This window comes from Peromyscus californicus, unplaced genomic scaffold, assembly GCF_007827085.1.
Source record: "Peromyscus californicus insignis strain IS unplaced genomic scaffold, ASM782708v3 Scaffold_22__1_contigs__length_63687245, whole genome shotgun sequence".
NCBI lineage: Eukaryota > Metazoa > Chordata > Mammalia > Rodentia > Cricetidae > Peromyscus > Peromyscus californicus.
Window position 1 is genome coordinate 8,479,346 of NW_026294525.1, and position 20,337 is coordinate 8,499,682.

A 20,337-nucleotide genomic window follows, 5' to 3' on the forward strand; every position below is an offset into this window, starting at 1 on the left:
CCAACATAGAGCTGAGTCCATGGTGGACGCTCAGTATTAAATACGGCTGCTGCTCTCTTTCGGACCCAGAGACCCCTTCTAACAGAAAACATCCTTCTTGCTCTTAGAGCCTGAGAGCAGATGAGGATGCTGGTGAGAAGCTGAACCCTTCATTCCTGGACTTGGTCAGAACCCCTCAGATAAGGAAACATACTTTGATCTTGATGTACAACTGGTAAGACATTCCTTTGCTTTGACTTAAAATTCCTCTCCATCCCTGCGACCACAGTCACCCACGTTAAAGAGAGGAAGAAACACACCTCGAGTTATCACCTCCCCCCAGATTAGCATCAACAGTGGATGTCGATGTGCAGCTCATGGAGAGCAGGTTTGCCTGATAACATTTTCTTCAGACACATGTGAATCTTGGCTTGGAACCGGACAGAATTTCCAACCACTTACAAAGTGTTCCTCGACACGCTTCTGTTGTTTTGTGCTATGGATTTATGCAAAGTGGCATTCTTTGGGCTGACGACTATAGAAGTATTTGTCAGTTCTGAAAAATATTGAAGATGCCCTTTGTCCTGTAGCATCAAACACTCAATATTTAATTATTTACATAAAAATAAACATGGGGCTGGAGAGATGGCTCAATGGTTAAAAAGCACTTGTGGCTCTTACAGAGGACCCGGGTTCAGTTCCCAGCACCACACTGTGGTTCACACTACCTATAACTCCAGTTCCAAAAGTTTGGTCATCACCTTCTGGCCTCCATAGGCACCAGGCATGCACATAGTGAGTGCACTTGCATGCATGCCAAACACTCATACACACAAACTGGAAATAAATTTTTTAAAAATAAGCATGTATATCCACATCATTAATATACAAATTTGCTTTCATCTTAATAAATGGTAATATTGTATAGAGACCAAAGAATTATTTTAAAATACATTTTTATGATTATCAGTAAATCGTGGCTTTGTATGCCTATTTTATATCCCCATATACCCAGAGTGTCATGAAAATTTCTTGGGTGAAAAGCAGTTGGGGGTGTAAAAATATTTCAGGAGCTGTGGCTGTGGCCCAGCAACCAGTGTGGTTTTTTGTTTGTTTGAACTCTTCAAGTGATTTTAATATATAATCCAAAATGAAAAGTATTAGTATAGATTATTAGACCCTGAGTGCAGATCTCCACAAATGTACAGAGCCAGTGAGGAAAGCCTTTTTCCTCCCTCTTTGTCCCTGGAGGGGAAAATAAACAAACAGAAACCCCCCGGGGCTGTATGAAGAGTACAGCACTGATTCCACAACGCAGGGACCGGGGCTTCTCAGGGCTAGCTGTGCACAGACACCCTTAGAGCCGTGTGTGTCTGTGTGGGGGCCTCCATGCTGAGGAAGCTAGTCCCCACAGTGAGCGCTGCCCTCACACTGGCTGCAGAAAGTCCTGCCCTCACTAGCAGAAGCCACATTTGTCACAGTACTGCATGGCACGGGCAGTTTGACCTTTGGCCACACTCTCCTTTCCCTCTGAATACTTAATCTTGCCCGTCAGCCTCAGATTTTCCATTATTTTAAGTTAACAAAATTAGAAACACTCTCAGAAGGCTAGTTGCATCAGGCCAGGGGAGAAACTATTGAGAAGGGAGGCTACATACATTGGGTCTTTGGGTTCGTGAAATTTGAATTAAGTAGTCAGGTCGTTACATCCAAAATGCTTCAGAAGACCACAAAGGGGCTGGGAGGAGGCTCAGAGGGTAAGCTGCCATTTAAGCATGAGGGCCTGAGTTCGGATCCCCAGCGCCACATAAAAAGCCGGATCTGAAGGCATGTGCCTATAATCCTAGTGCTGGGAAGGTGAAGACAGAAGGATCTCTGGGGCTGGATGGACAGACAGCCTAGAAAACCAGGGTCTCCAGACTTAGTGAGAGAGGGTCTATCTCAAAACACAAAGTAGAGAGAAATGTATCAATTTCTGGCCTACACATTTACCTTCACACACACAGGAACACACACACACACACACACACACACACACACACACACACACACACACACACACAAATAGTAGATAAATATAAGCAAAGAGAAAAAGATTGACAGCCATGAACCACTGGCTATTATTCCACTAAATCACTCCATCATCAAGACTTCTCAGCTTCTCATTGGACCAGTGAATGGGATGCTCCCCAACTGTTTCCAGGTTTCTGCGTCTCAGGTACTACCAGCCACAGTAAAGCAGTGGGTATAAAGACAATGGCACACAGATGGGATGGCCGAGAAAACATCACAGGCAAAGGTCCCCCACCACTAGCTCTTCATCTTCCCCTGGGCCTCTCCCGGCAGCAGTGTGAGCCCAGCACTCAGCCTGACCATGGCTCTCCTCTTTGCCCGGGTTCACGAGCTCTGTTCTCTACCAGGGCCTCATCATGCACATGGGCCTCGCTGGGGGCAACATCTACCTGGATTTCTTCTACTCTGCCCTGGTGGAATTCCCAGCCGCCTTCCTCATCATCCTTACCATAGACAGGGTTGGTCGTCGCTATCCCTGGGCTGTGTCAAATATGGTGGCAGGAGCGGCCTGTCTGGCTTCGGTTTTTATCCCTGATGGTAAGTTCAGAGAGCAGAGGGTTTGAAGAACTCGGGGCTAGCACCAAAGCTTTGCTCTAGAACATTCTCACAACTCCCTTGACCTCTGTCTAATCCTGCACTGTAAATGAGAAAGTTCCCATGCCATCAGTAATTACGTTATGTCTTTCCTCACAAAATGTTTCTTTGGGAAAAGGGGCAAAAGCCCGTGAAACAATGCTTTTAGCCACCCGGAGCTTCATTTGAGGCTGTTATAGACCAGCAATCATTTACAAAGTGCCCACACTTCAATTTACTGGTTAGCTGGGGCAACTTCTCTGACAGTATCCGGCATCCTTGTACTATCATTAAGAGCTGAGGTATAAAGATACAAAACTCTTAGAGGCAGAACTGTGGAGGCAATAGAAAGATCAGGACTGTACAGGAGTGGAGGAGGAAAGGTAAGGGGCAGAGGACTTTCAGGGCCGGTAACACTCTGTGTGACATAATGGCAGGTACATGCATTATGCCTATGTCCAGACCTACTTAGAGTAGCTCCTTGGGTCAGCGATGGATTCTGGGTGGCCGTGATTTATCAGTGCAGACTCATCAGCCGTCATAGATGTCGTCTACCTTGAGAGGAATATTGAGGATGGAGGAGGCCGGACGTATGCAGGCAGGGGAACTGTGGGAAATCTGTTCTTTGTCCATTTTGCTATGCACCTATGCTACACTTCTTAAGTTTACTTTAAGATGTTTATGTGTATGTATATTTTATGTGTGTCTGTATGCACACAGATGCAGAAGAGGGTGTCTGGTCCTCTGGAGCTGGAGCTGCAGGCAGTTGTGAGAGGCCTGATGTGGGTGCAGGGACCCAAACCTGGGTCCTTTGTAAGAGCAGCAAGTGTTCTTAGCCAGTGAGCCATCTCTCTAGTACCACATTTAAAGAGAAAGAGAGAGAGAGAGAGAGAGAGAGAGAGAGAGAGAGAGAGAGAGAGAGAGAGAGAGAGAGACTATCTGTGCTGGCTAGATGGCTCCATGGGTAAAACACACTTCCTGTGCTAGCATGGGGACCAGAATTCAGATCCTCAGAACCCACACACATGTCAGCGGGGCTTGGTGTCATCTCAGCACTTAGGAGGCAAAGACGTAGGATGCCTAGAGTAAGCTGGCTAGATAGACTATCTGAATGGGTCACCTCTGGGTTCGAGGGAACAATTCTGCCTTATTATGTGAGGCATAGAAAGACACATGACCTAAATGTCTGATGCCCATGCACATGCATGCACGTGCACACACACGATGTTAGTGCTGCTTCTATGGTTGGCGCATCCAGATCGGCAGAGGTTGCTACATTTATCTCACATCTGTAGAGAGCGATTCTTGCTTCCCTACCTCATTCTGCAATGTAGAGTTTGTCCTCACAAACCCTCTCTGGGGCAGTGTTTGAGGACAAGCGACCATATGCAGAGTGGATGACTGCTGGGTTGTCCCCCTCAGATCTACAGTGGCTGAAAATCACCATTGCGTGCATGGGTAGAATGGGCATCACCATGGCCTACGAAATGGTCTGCCTGGTCAACGCTGAGCTGTACCCCACATACATCAGGTGAGTGGGGATACTTGGGTTTAGGGCTGGACAGCCTTGCTTCCCAAAGCACTGGGGGGACAGGTGGGTGTTCAAAGGCAGCAGCCAGCAATTCACACTCGGTGTCTCGGAAGCCACAGGACACAGGAGCAAAACCACCACGTAGAGAGTGACCAGAGCAGATGAGTGGATCTGTGGAAAGCATAGACATGGCATGTGTAGTCCCATGATGGAGGGAAATGTGAACACCACTCTCTCCAGCCTGAAGGCTTATAGCAAACAAAAACAACAGACCATGGGTGAGATTATGCACACATGTCATTTCTGCACAATGAAATGCACAGAATCAATGTTTTTTCTGTTCTCGGACAGTTAATGGTTTGGGGAAAGCAATTATCTGGGAGTACGGTAAGAGGTAACTACTGCCCCATAAGAAGTTAAAGAATTAAATCAGCTTTCTGTGATTTAGGAATCTCGGCGTCCTTGTCTGCTCCTCCATGTGTGACATTGGTGGCATCATCACACCTTTCCTGGTCTACCGGCTCACCGACATCTGGCTGGAGTTCCCACTGGTAGTGTTTGGTGAGAAATCTCCATAGGTTTAATTACTAGTGATCGGCAATATGACTAGCATTATTTTAATGCTTCCATGTCAGTCCTACCACTGAGCTAGGGGACTGATACCTTAGGAGCATGAATTGAAGGCAAGATGAAGTGGAAAAACATTTCCCTGAAGCACCCCAACTCCCTCTCCAGTGATAGCCATCCCTCTCAGGTCTGTAAAAGAATGAACCCTTGCTGTCTCCATTCCCAAGGCACTTTTACTTCACTGCTTCAAAGACAGTCTGTAAAATTTCAAAGCCCAGATAATACAGGATTCACAGCTAATAAAATGTGTCAGCAGGATGGAGCCCATATGTTGATTCTCACCCCGCCCCTACCTTCCCCCAGCAGAGTTCAGGATGAGGCATGGCACGGCCCTCTCTGCTACTGCCAGGGGAGCTAGGAACTAGTAGTGATTGATTACCCAGTTGCATCCTAGCCTCCCCCACCCACCTGCCCTTGCTAGTGGGTAGAGTATGCCAGCCTCTACCAACTGCTGATCACAAAATCTGAAAGGGTCCGAGGGACCCTGGGCACCCCCATCCAGTCACTGTGTGTCTGCAGACTGTGCGGCAGCTGCTCGCCTGTGTGTGCCTGCAGGGATAACTGTGGATTCAGACCCAGGCTTACATTCCCCTGCTCGGGGTACCTGAAGTGCCTCAGGGTACCATCTCAGTCTGCTTTCAGATCCACTGAGGCAATTTTAGACTTAATTAAAACCGCCCTTTTCCCAGGGCACAGCACCCTGACTTTTCCCCTGGACTCCATGGCAGACGGACCCAATACTGCTTTCCCAGAGCTGCATGTCGCCCCCTCCACTCACCCCGGGTTGTTCCTTCCCTTGCCTTTTGCTCAAGGGATTTGTGAGGGAGAGTTTCCCATGCTGGAAGACCTGTCAATGAAAGTTTCAAGCTGTTGCTATAACTTCCCATCAAAACAGACCCAGCGAATTCCTCCACATCCCGTCATAGTATCAAGATGGCCGACACTGATAGCGCATGGGCTCTTTACCCTGAGATAACCAGAGCTACCAGCCCCACTGACAGGAGGCACGTGCCCCAAATCTCTGACTCCCAGGCACTGGCTGAGGGATCCTGTCCCACAGCCTCCTTCCTCCTCAGAAAGTGCACTCTCCAGGTAGGAGTTAGAGATGCCTGATCCTTGGTAGGTGGTGGCTGAGGGGTCAACAGGACATTTCTGGACAGCCAATAGGGGCTCCACGTTTCTGCAACCACTACTTAGCATGTCTAAGAAAAGTCTAGGCCCATATGAAGTAGTGCAGTCCCTTGTCCCTTGTCCCTTCCCCTGAAGGACACAGAGGACAGAGCTGTATTTCAAAGATCATAACAAACCTAAAGACAGTCCCACATTTACCTCTGCAAGGGTTTTGTCATCTTTTGCCCATCTGTAAGATTCTAACATCTTTCCTTTCTCACCCTCTCCCTCTCTCACTTTCTCTCTCTTTCTCTCCTTTTTCTTCTTCATCTCAGAAGCCTAAAAATACTGGCGAAGAGCTCACTGGAGGGCTCAGTGGCACAGCATTTGCTTGGCATGGGCAAAACCCTGGTTCCATCCACAACAGCAGGACAAAACAGATAGATCACAGGGAAAGCGGGTAATGCCATCCTGGTTAGCGAGGCCAATCCTTGCGTGGATAAAATGATAATCTGTGATCTGCTATTCACTAGACTACACCCTTTTTGGAGACTTGGAGCTAGAGTGGTGTGTGGGGTACTCCTGTGACCCTAGCACTTGGGGAAGCAGGTGCAGAAGGGTCTGGGCCACTGGTCTAGTTTCATTTCTGTTGCCGGGACAAAATACACTGAAAAAAGTAGCATTGGGAAGAAAGGGGCTGATCCTAGCTTACAATTCTAGGTTACCATCCACAGTGTGGGGGAGTCAAGGTAGCAACTCCAAGCATCTTGCCACACATCCACAGTCAGGAACAGAGGCAAAGGAATGCTTGCTTATGCTCACATGAGTTTTCCAACTCTTATACAACTGAGAACCCCCTGCTTAGGGAATGGTACCACCAACAGTGGGCTGGGTCTTCCCACATCAATTAAGACAATCCCCCATAGACACGCCCAAGTGTCTATGGCCAAGCCAGTGTAGACAAACCCTCACTGAGCATCTCTTCCCTGATTCTAGGTTATGTCAGGATGACAGTTAAAGCTACCTGTCACATCTAGGTAGAGAAACACCATAAAGGGAGGGGACTCACCTTCAGCTGAAGTAGCTGAGTCTGGCTGGCATTTGTTACTCATTACAGCATGGATCACACTGAGAGGTCTGAGAGATTCAGAGAAGTTAATTATTCTCAGTCACGTCGACAGTTCATACCATGGTTATGTGAGGTAGATGGTGTCACTTGGCAAAGAACAGAAAGTCAGAGCACTCTCAGGGCTTGCCCAGCCAGGAGTCGGAGCTGGACCCAGATGCCCAGCACTGGGCTTTTGCTTGAACTCAATGCCCATGGCCCCATTTCTGCTGTATCTAGAGAAATAGCATCCAGCATGCATTTCTCTGAAACCCCAAACTAGTGAAGAACTGGCACCCCATTTCCTATACTCTGTTACAGAAAAAAATCAAAACACACCCCTTAGAGTTATATACCTCCAATATGAATTTAAAGAAAACAAAAATATTAATATGGCTATCATTAAAAATTATAGCTAGAGACTGAAACAAAAGAACAAAAACAGGCGAGTGGCCACGTGCAGCCAAAATGCTACCCCTGAGTTGGGCCCACATTATTTTCTGTGCTGGGGATTGAACCTGGGGCCTTGTACATGCTAAGCAAGCCCTCTACCACTAAACTACACCCAGAGGAGTTGAGACTATTCTAGATTCCTTTATGTTGCTGTGATAAAAACTCTCTTACCAAAAGCAATGTAGGGGAGGAAAGGGTTTACACTTCCAGGTCACAGTCCACCACAGTCCACCACTGAGGGAAGTCAGGGTAGGAACTCTGCTTCTGGCTTATTCTCTGGCTTCCTTGATACCTTAGCCCAGGCCCACCTGCTTAGGAATGGTACCGTCCACAGCAGACTGGGCCCTCCTCCATCAATTATCAATCAAGAAAATCTCTCACAGATGTAGCCACAGGCCCATCTGATGTGGGCAATTACTCAAATGAGGTCCCGTCTTCTTTTTTTTCTTTTTTTCTGGAGCTGAGGACCGAACCCAGGTCTTTGCGCTTGCTAGGCAAGCACTCTACCACTGAGCTAACTCATTAGGTAGGTCGTACTGCCCTTGAATTCACAATCTTTCCACCTTAGTCTCCCAGATGCTACAATTACCGGTGAGTACCACTCTATTCTCTGTTCTAAACATCTGAACTTGAACTAAACTTGAACCCATAGCATCAAGCTTAGCAGAAGGCACCTTAACCCACTGGGCCATCTTGCCAACCCTGATGCAGTTACTCTTGTTAGCTAGCAATGGTCCGAGTTTCTGACCTGTTCCCAACGCTGAATGCTTTCTATTGGCAGAGTTGCGTTCTTCTTCAAATGGTTAAGTTTCTTCAGAGTTATTTTCTAACTCTGAATTTTCTCAACACTGCAGCGATGTCCTGTGGCCTGGAATAACCTTGACTCAAAATGTTAAGTATTTCATTTCCCTAAAAGGAATTGTAACCCAATGGCGTTTGGCATTGGGTACATTACTTGTGATGGAAAACAGGGTGTTGAAAGTTGGCAAAGGAGTCTATAAATAAGAATGGGAAAACATACCCCCCCAAAAGAGAGAGGGAAACAAGAGAAACCCTAGTTATAGAGACTACCTTTCTGGTTCTTGATGCAATTCACATCTGTGTCCCAGCTGTAGTTGGCCTTGTTGCTGGGGGACTTGTGCTGTTGCTACCTGAGACCAAAGGGAAGGCTCTGCCTGAGACCATTGAGGACGCCGAGAACATGCAGAGGTAGGTATTTGGGCTTCCTGAATGAACTCCTCCATAGACAGTTAGACAATTCTATATTCAACTGGGGAGAAAGATTAGGTTGAACCCAGATCTCATATCATGTGATCAAGGCAAGCTACATCAAAGCATTAAAAGTCAAAAAGAGACAAGAATTAGTGAAAACACCATAGGAAGATTGGTTATAGTTCACACCTTCATAATAGGTAAGGTCTGTCTTAATGTGATGAAAGAAAGGGAAGGAAGGAAGGAAGGAGAGAGAGAGAGAGAGAGAGAGAGAGAGAGAGAGAGAGAGAGAGAGAGAGGGAGGGAGGGAGGGAGGGAAGGAAGGAAGGAAGGAAGGAAGGAAGGAAGGAAGGAAGGAAGGAAGGAAGGAAGGAAGGAGAAAGAAAAGAAAAGTCTAGGGACTATAGGAGAAAGATTAGTCTGTCTGCATTTACAAACCTTCAAAGTTGAACGGAAACACTGTCATCACTGGTAGACTTGGGCAAAGTGTTCAGTCCTATACAAAGGGCTGGCTTTCTGAACATACATTGAGAGCTCTAACAATGCTACAAGAACAGCTGCCCAAAAGCAGGAGACAGGAAGGGGCTGGGGCAGCTGACTCAGCAGGAAGGTAAGTCCCACCACCTCCTTTACAACCGGAACAATGTGAACCACACGGCACAGGCGCTCCTCTGGGTCATCAGAGATCAAACTGCCTGGAACACACTGTACTGGGGAAGAATACGCAGGGCCCAGCAGCACCCACGTGACTACGAACCATGCACTGAAACCTCCATGACATCCTAGCCATAGAAACAGGGTGAGGCATGTCTGTCCTTTACCCAGTCACCACCTCTTGAAATTTACGTGTGAAATGTGTGGCTAGGACTAATTGCTAAATCATCTTTTAATACAACAAAGGATTAGAAGCCACCTAAATGCCTCTCAGTTGGGAATCCAGTTGAATAAATTATTACATGCCATATGATAAATAAGCATTATATAGGCACTTTTTAAAAAAATGAGACAGCTTTATATCCACTGATAAGAAAAGTTCTCAAAAAATACATTGTTCTTGGGGGAAAAAAACAAAACACGGAGAGTATTAATTCTATCATTTGGTTAAAGACAACATAAATACATAGACATACAAATATAAAATAGTAGTAAAAATAAAATGACAAGATTATAGAAATATTCAAGGAGTCTCCTTTTTCTGCAGTTTTTAATTCCATCCTTTCAATAATGCATGGTTCCTCAGCTTCCATTAGAGTTTGGAAATATTAAATGGAAAATTCCAGAAAGAAGAAATTCTTATCTATAAATGGTTTTATGTTGCACGCTTCTCTGAGTGACATGATAAAACCTTGCACGTGTCTCTATCACACTCATGACAAGAATCTTCCCTTTGCCTGGTGTATCCACACTGTATATGCTACCCACCCATGAGGCCAAGAGCAGACATCTCAGTTACCTGCTGGACTGCCAAGGCATCACTGTGCTTGTGTTCACATATCCTTTTCTCACTTGATCGTGACCCAGACTACAAGAGCAGTGACAACTGGCAGCTCAGACGTGCCGAAGAGAAACCATGCAAAGGGCTTTCTTTGGACAGAAAGGCAAAAGTTGTCAACTTGATAAAGAGAGAGAAAACTCTATCTGTTCCATGTGTAACATACCTGCTACTAAGGCAGCATGCGGCTGAAGCCCAGGGGACTGAGGCTTTTCCTGGAACTGCTGTTCAGAACACAGGACTCAACGAGTGGGATGTCACATGCCAGCAGCCATGGGACACCGAGTTCTTCTTCTGGTCACACGATATTTTCTTTCTTTTTTTCTTTCTTCCTTCTTTCCTTTCTTTCTTTTTCTTTCTTTCTTTCTTTATTATTTATTTATTTATTTATTTTTCTATTATCAGCTTGATACAGTATAAATTCTTATCCTAATAGTGAAATGTTTCACTGAAGCTTGCCCAGTAATTGAGTAAAACCAAAACTTATTCTAAGCCATAGTCATCCTAGGTTCCCCCTGCTATATAGCCTCCCTGGTTCTGTGGGTTGCAGTCTGATTGTTCTTTCTTTGCTTTATATCTAGAATCCACTTATGAGTGAGTACATACCATGTTTGTCCTTCTGAGTCTGGGTTACCTCACTCAGGATGATTTTTTCTAGTTCCATCCATTTGCCTGCAAATTTCATGTGTCATTGTTTTTCTCTGCTGAGTAGTACTCCATTATGTATATGTACCACATTTTCTTAATCCATTCTTCGGTTGACAGGCATCTAGGTTATTTCCAGGTTCTGGCTGTGATGAAGAGTGCTGCTATGAACATAGTTGAGCATGTATCTTTGGGGTATGATTGAGCACGATCTTTCCTAAAGTGACAATGACACATAAGCCAAACTCCCATGATATGTTAAAAAAAAAAAAAAAAGATGTGGGAACCCAGAACAGGCGGTTCATCTTGTTGGCATTTTGTGGAGCTGAATGGTGGCCTGCTCTTTGGTGGCTCTGTTGCTGTTACTGTTGCTGCTGTCACTGTTGCTGTTGTTACTGTCACTGTCAGATTTGCTGTCGCTGCTGTCACTGTTATTTTTACTACTGTCACTGTTACTGTTCTTGCTGCTGCTGTCACTTTTGCAGCTGTCACTGTCACTGTCGCTGTTTCTGCTGTCACTGTTGTTGTTGCTGCTGATGTCACAGTTACTGTTCCTGTTACTACAATAACTGTTGCTGCTGTAATTGTTCTGTCACAGTTACTGTAGTTGCTACTACTGTCATTATTGATGTTGATGTTGTTGTCACTGATGCTGCTGTTACTGTTCTTGTTGCTGCTGTCACTGTTGCTGCTGTTACTGTTCTTGTTGCTGCTGTCACTGTTCTTGCTGTTGTCACTGTTGCTGCTGTTACTGTACTTGTTGCTGCTGTCACTGTTGCTGCTGTTACTGTACTTGTTGCTGCTGTCACTGTTGCTGCTGTTACTGTTCTTGCTGCTGTTACTGTTCTTGCTGCTGCTGTCACTGTTGCTGCTGTTACTGTTCTTGCTGCAGTCACTGTTGCTGCTGCTATTACTGTTCTTGCTGCTGCTGTTACTGTTCTTGCTGCTGCTGTTACTGTTTTTGCTGCTGCTGTCACTGTTGCTGCTGTTACTGTTCTTGCTGCTGTTACTGTTCTTGCTGCTGCTGTCACTGTTGCTGCTGTTACTGTTCTTGCTGCTGTTACTGTTCTTGCTGCTGCTGTCACTGTTGCTGCTGCTATTACTGTTCTTGCTGCTGCTGTTACTGTTCTTGCTGCTGCTGTCACTGTTGCTGCTGTTACTGTTCTTGCTGCTGTTACTTTTCTTGCTGCTGCTGTCACTGTTGCTGCTATTACTGTTCTTGCTGCTGCAGTCACTATTGCTGCTGTCACTGTTCTTGCGGCTGCAGTCACTGTTGCTGCTGTTACTGTTCTTGCTGCTGTTACTGTTTTTGAGGCTGTTGTCATTGTTGCTGTTGTTACTGTTGTTGCTGCAGTCACTGTTGCTGCTGTTACTGTTCTTGCTGCTACAGTCACTGTTGCTGCTGTTACTGTTCTTGCTGCTGTCACTGTTGCTGCTGTTACAGTTCTTGCTGCTACTGTCATTGTTGCTGTTGCTGATGTTACTGTTCTTGTTGCTGTTGTTACTGTTGCTCCTGTTACTGTTCTTGCTGCTGTAGTCACTGTTGCTGCTGTTACTGTTCTTGCTGCTGTCACTGTTGCTGCTGCTATTACTGTTCTTGCTGCTGCTGTTACTGTTCTTGCTGCTGTCACTGTTGCTGCTGCTATTACTGTTCTTGCTGCTGCTGTTACTGTTTTTGCTGCTGTTACTGTTCTTGCTGCTGCTGTTACTGTTCTTGCTGCTGTCACTGTTGCTGCTGCTATTACTGTTCTTGCTGCTGCTGTTACTGTTTTTGCTGCTGTTACTGTTCTTGCTGTTGCTGTTACTTTTCTTGCTGCTGTCACTGTTGCTGCTGCTGTTACTGTTCTTGCTGCTGCTGTCACTATTGTTACTGTTTTTGAGGCTGTTGTCATTGTTGCTGTTGTTACTGTTGTTGCTGCAGTTACTGTTCTTGCTGCTGTCACTGTTGCTGCTGTAACTGTTGCTGTTGTTACTGTTCTTGGTGCTGCAGTCACTGTTGCTGCTGTTACTGTTCTTGCTGCTGCTGTCACTGTTGCTGCTGTAACTGTTGCTGTTGTTACTGTTCTTGCTGCTGCAGTCACACTTGATGCTGTTACTGTTCTTGCTGCTGTCACTGTTGCTGTTGTTACTGTTCTTGCTGCTGCTGTCACTGTTGCTGCTGTCACTGTTCTTGCGGCTGCAGTCACTGTTGCTGCTATTACTGTTCTTGCTGCTGTCACTGTTGCTGCTGTTACTGTTCTTGCTGCTGTTACTGTTCTTGCTGCTGTAGTCACTGTTGCTGCTGCTGTTACTGCTCTTGCTGCTGCTCTCACTGTTGCTGCTGTTACTGTTCTTGCTGCTGCTGTCACTGTTGCTGCTGTCACTGTTGCTGCTGTTACTGTACTTGTTGCTGCTATCACTGTTGCTGCTGTTACTGTTCTTGCTGCTGTTACTGTTCTTGCTGCTGTCACTGTTGCTGTTGTTACTGTTCTTGTTGCTGCTGTTACTGTTCTTGCTGCAGTCACTGTTGCTGCTGCTATTACTGTTCTTGCTGCTGCTGTTACTGTTCTTGCTGCTGCTGTCACTGTTGCTGCTGTTACTGTTCTTGCTGTTGTCAATGTTGCTGCTGTTACAGTTCTTGCTGCTACTGTCATTGTTGCTGTTGCTGATGTTACTGTTCTTGTTGCTGTTGTTACTGTTGCTCCTGTTACTGTTCTTGCTGCTGTCACTGTTGCTGCTGTTACTGTTCTTGCTGCTGTCACTGTTGCTGCTGTTACTCTTCTTGCTGCTGTCACTGTTGCTGCTGTTACTGTACTTGTTGCTGCTGTCACTGTTGCTGTTGTTACTGTTCTTGTTGCTGCTGTCACTGTTCTTGCTGTTGTCACTGTGACTGCTGTTACTGTTCTTGCTGCTGTTACTGTTCTTACTGCTGCTGTCACTGTTGCTGCTGTTACTGTTCTTGCTGCAGTCACTGTTGCTGCTGTTACTGTTCTTGCTGCTGTCACTGTTGCTGCTGCTATTACTGTTCTTGCTGCTGCTGTTACTGTTCTTGCTGCTGTTACTGTTCTTGCTGCTGCTGTCACTATTGCTGCTGTTACTGTTCTTGCTGCTGTTACTGTTTTTGAGGCTGTTGTCATTGTTGCTGTTGTTACTGTTGTTGCTGCAGTTACTGTTCTTGCTGCTGCTGTCACTGTTGCTGCTGTTACTGTTCTTGCTGCTGTCACTGTTGCTGCTGCTATTACTGTTCTTGCTGCTGCTGTTACTGTTCTTGCTGCTGTCACTGTTGCTGCTGCTATTACTGTTCTTGCTGCTGCTGTTACTGTTTTTGCTGCTGTTACTGTTCTTGCTGCTGCTGTTACTGTTCTTGCTGCTGTCACTGTTGCTGCTGCTATTACTGTTCTTGCTGCTGCTGTTACTGTTTTTGCTGCTGTTACTGTTCTTGCTGTTGCTGTTACTTTTCTTGCTGCTGTCACTGTTGCTGCTGCTGTTACTGTTCTTGCTGCTGCTGTCACTATTGTTACTGTTTTTGAGGCTGTTGTCATTGTTGCTGTTGTTACTGTTGTTGCTGCAGTTACTGTTCTTGCTGCTGCTGTCACTGTTGCTGCTGTTACTGTAGTTGCTGCTGTCACTGTTGCTGCTGTTACAGTTCTTGCTGCTACTGTCATTGTTGCTGTTGCTGATGTTACTGTTCTTGTTGCTGTTGTTACTGTTGCTCCTGTTACTGTTCTTGCTGCTGTCACTGTTGCTGCTGTAACTGTTGCTGTTGTTACTGTTCTTGGTGCTGCAGTCACTGTTGCTGCTGTTACTGTTCTTGCTGCTGCTGTCACTGTTGCTGCTGTAACTGTTGCTGTTGTTACTGTTCTTGCTGCTGCAGTCACACTTGATGCTGTTACTGTTCTTGCTGCTGTCACTGTTGCTGTTGTTACTGTTCTTGCTGCTGCTGTCACTGTTGCTGCTGTCACTGTTCTTGCGGCTGCAGTCACTGTTGCTGCTATTACTGTTCTTGCTGCTGTCACTGTTGCTGCTGTTACTGTTCTTGCTGCTGTTACTGTTCTTGCTGCTGTAGTCACTGTTGCTGCTGCTGTTACTGCTCTTGCTGCTGCTCTCACTGTTGCTGCTGTTACTGTTCTTGCTGCTGCTGTCACTGTTGCTGCTGTCACTGTTGCTGCTGTTACTGTACTTGTTGCTGCTATCACTGTTGCTGCTGTTACTGTTCTTGCTGCTGTTACTGTTCTTGCTGCTGCTGTCACTGTTGCTGCTGTTACTGTTCTTGTTGCTGCTGTTACTGTTCTTGCTGCAGTCACTGTTGCTGCTGCTATTACTGTTCTTGCTGCTGCTGTTACTGTTCTTGCTGCTGCTGTCACTGTTGCTGCTGTTACTGTTCTTGCTGTTGTCAATGTTGCTGCTGTTACAGTTCTTGCTGCTACTGTCATTGTTGCTGTTGCTGATGTTACTGTTCTTGTTGCTGTTGTTACTGTTGCTCCTGTTACTGTTCTTGCTGCTGTCACTGTTGCTGCTGTTACTGTTCTTGCTGCTGTCACTGTTGCTGCTGTTACTCTTCTTGCTGCTGCTGTCACTGTTGCTGCTGCTGTTACTGTTTTTGCTGCTGTTACTGTTCTGGCTGTTCTTGTCACTGTTGCTGCTGTTACAGTTCTTGCTGCTCCAGTCACTGTTGATGCTGTTACTGTTCTTGCTGCTGTTACTTTTCTTGCTGCTGCTGTCACTGTTGCTGCTATTACTGTTCTTGCGGCTGCAGTCACTGTTGCTGCTGTTACTGTTCTTGCTGCTGTAGTCACTGTTGCTGCTTTTACTGCTCTTGCTGCTGCTGTCACTGTTGCTGCTGTTACTGTTCTTGCTGCTGTTACTGTTCTTGCTGCTGTAGTCACTGTTGCTGCTGTTACTGCTCTTGCTGCTGCTGTCACTGTTGCTGCTGTCACTGTTGTTGCTGCTGTTACTGTTCTTGCTGCTGTCACTGTTGCTGCTGTTACTGTTCTTGCTGCTGTAGTCACTGTTGCTGCTGCTGTTACTGCTCTTGCTGCTGCTGTCACTGTTGCTGCTGTTACTGTTCTTGCTGCTGTAGTCACTGTTGCTGCTGTCACTGTTCTTGCTGCTGCTGTCACTGTTGCTGCTGTCACTGTTCTTGCTGCTCCAGTCACTGTTGATGCTGTTACTGTTCTTGCTGCTGTTACTTTTCTTGCTGCTGCTGTCACTGTTGCTGCTATTACTGTTCTTGCGGCTGCAGTCACTGTTGCTGCTGTTACTGTTCTTGCTGCTGTAGTCACTGTTGCTGCTGTTACTGCTCTTGCTGCTGCTGTCACTGTTGCTGCTGTCACTGTTGTTGCTGCTGTTACTGTTCTTGCTGCTGTCACTGTTGCTGCTGTTACTGTTCTTGCTGCTGCTGTCACTGTTGCTGCTGTCACTGTTGCTGCTGCTCTTACTGTTCTTGCTGCTGCTATCACTATTGCTGCTGTTACTGTTCTTGCTGCTGTCACTATTGCTGCTGTTACTGTTCTTGCTGCTGTTACTATTCTTGCTGCTGTTACTATTCTTGCTGCTGTCACTATTCTTGCTTCTGTTACTGTTCTTGCTGTTGTCACTGTTGCTGCTGTTACAGTTCTTGCTGCTACTGTCATTGGTGCTGTTGCTGATGTTACTGTTCTTGTTGCTGTTGTTACTGTTGCTCCTGTTACTGTTCTTGCTGCTGTCACTGTTGCTGCTGCTGTTACTGTTCTTGCTGCTGTCACTGTTGCTGCTGTTACTGTTCTTGCTGCTGTCACTGTTCCTGCTGTTACTGTTCTTGCTGCTGTCACTATTGTTGCTGCTGTTACTGTTCTTGCTGCTGTCACTGTTGCTGCTGTTACTGTTCTTGCTGCTGTCACTGTTCCTGCTGTTACTGTTCTTGCTGCTGTCACTATTGTTGCTGCTGTTACTGTTCTTGCTGCTGTCACTGTTGGTGCTGTTACTGTTCTTGCTGCTGTCACTGTTGCTGCTGTTACTGTTCTTGCTGCTGTCACTGTTGGTGCTGTTACTGTTCTTGCTGCTGTCACTGTTGCTGCTGTTACTGTTCTTGCTGCTGCTGTTACTGTTACCGTTGTTGCTGCTGTTACTGTTATTGATGCTGCTGTTTCTGTTGCTCTTGCTGCTATTACTATTGTTGTTGCAGGTACTCTTGTGATTGTTGCTGCTGTTCCTGTTGCAGTTTCTGTGGACATTAATATGTTTGCTGCTATTATTTTCCCCTTTGTTGTTACAGCCGCTCTTTATGCTGCTACTATTGTTGTTGTTGCTGCTGTTACTGTTGTTGTTGCAGTTACTCTGTTGATTATTGCTGCTGTTCCTGTTGCAGTTTCTGTGGACATTAATATGTTTGTTGCTATTATTTTCCCCTTTGTTATTACGGCTGCTCCCCATGCTGCTGCTATTGTTGCTGCTGCTGCTGCTGCTGTCACTCATGTGGATGCTGCTTGTACTGTTGTTGAAGCTGCTGTGACACGTTGTGCAGTGGCTATTGTCTATAAGGTTGTCCTCGCTGTCCCCGCTGTTATTGCTGCTGGGCCTGGCGTCTTTAGCAGTGCTGCTATTGCCATCCCTGCCTTTGCTGTGGTCATTCCTGCTGTCACTGTTACTGCCGTTGTTGTCGATGCTGCTCCCGGTACTGTTCACGCTACCGTTCGTTCTGTTGCTGCTCTTGCTACTGCTGCTACCGTTGTCAGGGCTGGGATTGCTGCTGTTGCTTCGGCTGTTGGCACTGCCACTGGTGTTACTATTGACGGTGCTGGTGTTGTCACGGTTGTTATCGATGCTCTTACCGCTGCTGCTGTTGGTGACGCTACAGCTGTCGCTTCTGTTACTTTTGCGGCTCCTCCTGCTGTTGTTTCCACTATTGCCGCTGCTGCTGTCACCGTCGGTGGTGGCACTGCTCTCAGTGCAGTTGTTGATGTTGCCGCTGTGGTGATTACTGCTGTTACTGTTGCTGCTGCTGTTGTCTACGCTGGGGCTGACACTGCTGCTCTCAGTGCTATTATTAATGCCACTGTTGACATTGGTACTTCCCTCAATGTTGTTGTTATTGCTACTGTCGATGCTGGTACTGCTGTTGACACTGTTGCTGATGTTGATCCTGCTGCTGCCGCTGCTGCTGCTGCTGCTGCTGCTGCTGCTCATGCTCCCACCACCATTGCTACTGCTGTCCCTAATGCTCTGTGGTTGGACCTGGAGACTCTGGGAACTTGGTATATTTGCTTGTCCCCCCACCTGGAGCCTGGGAGGCCTGCGGCGCTGCTGGGTGATTTGATGAGATTCTGTTGTCCACATCTCAGATGGGGCTGGTCTAGAAACTGAGACCAATTGGGGCAACAGTGGGAGAGGTTGGGGGACTGGGGCAGCCCACACCGGATTCAGTACAAACAGGACCATGTGCAAAGGGCAGGGCTGGGAGCAGCAGAGGAAGGAGAGTAGCCCTGCTCCCAGGACTATCAGCAGCATCCACAGATTCATAGAGAAGACAGTAAGAAAACTTAGCAACTGAGCAATGTTCTAGTCACGGCCTTCGCTCATCGAAAAGTGCAAACAAACTTGGGGAAAATAATGTCTTAAATTCTGTGTGAGAACTGATCAAAGTATCTGGATTTTTGCAATCATTATTTTTAGCCGGTGTAGAGTTATATTTAGCCTTCAACTAGATTCTCTGTTAGGGAGGAAGATGAAACACCAGGAGCAGGTGGAGGAACACCCTCTCCCTCGAGGTATTTACCCGTTCTCTTCATGAAAACCGTTACTCAGAAGACATCACAAGTGTGATCTTGGACAAATCCGACACTTGACTCTTGTTTCGTTTATTTATTGCCCACTTGATGCTTCTGTTCAGCTCCTCATAACTTCTTTCCCACTGGTCTAATTCGATTTCCTATTGCAGGCCAAGAAAAAAGAAAGAGAAGAGAATTTACCTCCAAGGCAAGAAAGCAGGTCTTCAGCTAAGCTAAAGAGAAAGAGTGTGGTCAGTGCTGGACCAGAGGCAGAGCTCTTCCCACACCACAAACCCACACCACCCAACCACACTTACCCTTGGACTTCGTCAGCGGGAAGCTGCAGCCCTCCCACACAGTTCATTGCACTCATGTGTCAGACTCTCCTACCAGCCAGGGTCTTCCACCTCACCCTGCTCTCAGCAGTCCCAGGAAAATGGCCATTGCTTGACTGGATTTGTTTTTTCACCTTTACATTTCTTTATTTGGTTTCTTGCTCCACTATGACATCAAACCAACATACCCAAAGGAGCTGTGGGTCAGGATAAGCAAATATTAAAAAAAAATCTGAAAAACAATAAACGAGAGAGAAGAAATTTTATTTTTTTAGAAATAAAAACCTCAAGGCAATACCACAGAATGTACATCAGGAACTTGGAATAGGGCCTGTCAGGATCATAAATGTGATGAAATTTCAAAATATGTTGTTTACTATGCAGATCACACTTGAAAAAACCCCCAAACAAAAGAATGAGACTGTAAGTTGAGCAATCACCGAGCCTGCCCATGTTTACAGTAGATGACCACAGATACATTCTCTCTGTAAAAGAGCTGATAGAGAATGCAGTAAGGAGCATTCCTGGCATTACTGAATCAGCTGTGACAATACTTTTCAGTTTGGTAAACTTTCCTCAAGATTAATGGGCCTTTAAAATGGCATTAGTAGAGTTGGGCGTGGTGATGCACACCTTTAACCCTAACACTTGGGAGGCAGAGGCAGGAGGATCTCTATGAGTTCAAGGCCAGCCTGGTTTACAGAGCAAGTTCCAGGACAGCCAGGGCTACACAGAGAAACCAAAAACAAAAGCAAAAATAAACAAAAACCCAGCATTAGTATCTTATAAAAGTCATGTAGTAAATACATTTTTTAAAGACAAATACCAGGCCTGGGGAGATGGCTCAGTCAGTAAAGATGCCTGGCTTGCAAGCCTGGAGACCTGGGTTCAATCCCCAGGCTAGGGAAGTGGGGAGGGCTGAGCTCTTGACACCTCAGTGCTGGGGAGGTGGAGACAGGCAGGTCGTTGGGGCTCACTAGCCAAGCAGCCCAGTTCACTTGATACATTTCAAGTCAGTAAGAGATATAGTCAAAAACAAAACAAAACAAAGATACAAGGAGGCTGGAGAGATGGCCCAGAGGTTGAAAGCACATGCTGATCTTGCAAAGGACCCCAGTTTGACCACCCCCCGCCATGCATGTGCCATGGCAACTCACAGGCATCTGTAGCCAGTCCCTGGAGATCCAACACCTTCTTCTAGTTGCCACAGGCACCAGGCATGCACACAGTGCATAGACACACTTGAAAGCCAATACCCATGCACATAAAATCACTTTTAAAACATTTAATTACAAAAATGACAACATAGAAATGGCCAGTTACGCCAGGCAGCGGTGGCGCAGGCCTGTAATCCCAGCACTCGGGAGGCTGAGACAGGCGGATATCTGTGAGTTCGAGGCCAGTCTGGTCTACAGAGTGAGTTCCAGGGCAGTTACAAAATGTGCATCTTCAGTGTTAATGATGGAAATGCAAATTAA

The 20,337-nt window shown here is 46.3% G+C and overlaps 1 protein-coding gene across 1 annotated transcript in view; it reads left to right on the forward strand.

Moving 5' to 3' along the window:
- The window catches only part of Slc22a2 (solute carrier family 22 member 2), a 40,862-nt gene extending 21,667 nt beyond the window's left edge, over positions 1-19,195 (forward strand). The window contains exons 6-12 of the mRNA XM_052750849.1: positions 108-213; positions 2,374-2,589; positions 4,048-4,156; positions 4,605-4,717; positions 8,561-8,660; positions 10,093-10,099; positions 18,701-19,195. Of these exons, the coding sequence (XP_052606809.1) occupies positions 108-213; positions 2,374-2,589; positions 4,048-4,156; positions 4,605-4,717; positions 8,561-8,660; positions 10,093-10,099; positions 18,701-19,072 (1,023 nt within the window). The 3' untranslated portion in view covers positions 19,073-19,195. The remainder of the gene's footprint in view (positions 1-107; positions 214-2,373; positions 2,590-4,047; positions 4,157-4,604; positions 4,718-8,560; positions 8,661-10,092; positions 10,100-18,700) is intronic.
- The last annotated feature ends 1,142 nt before the right edge of the window (positions 19,196-20,337 follow it).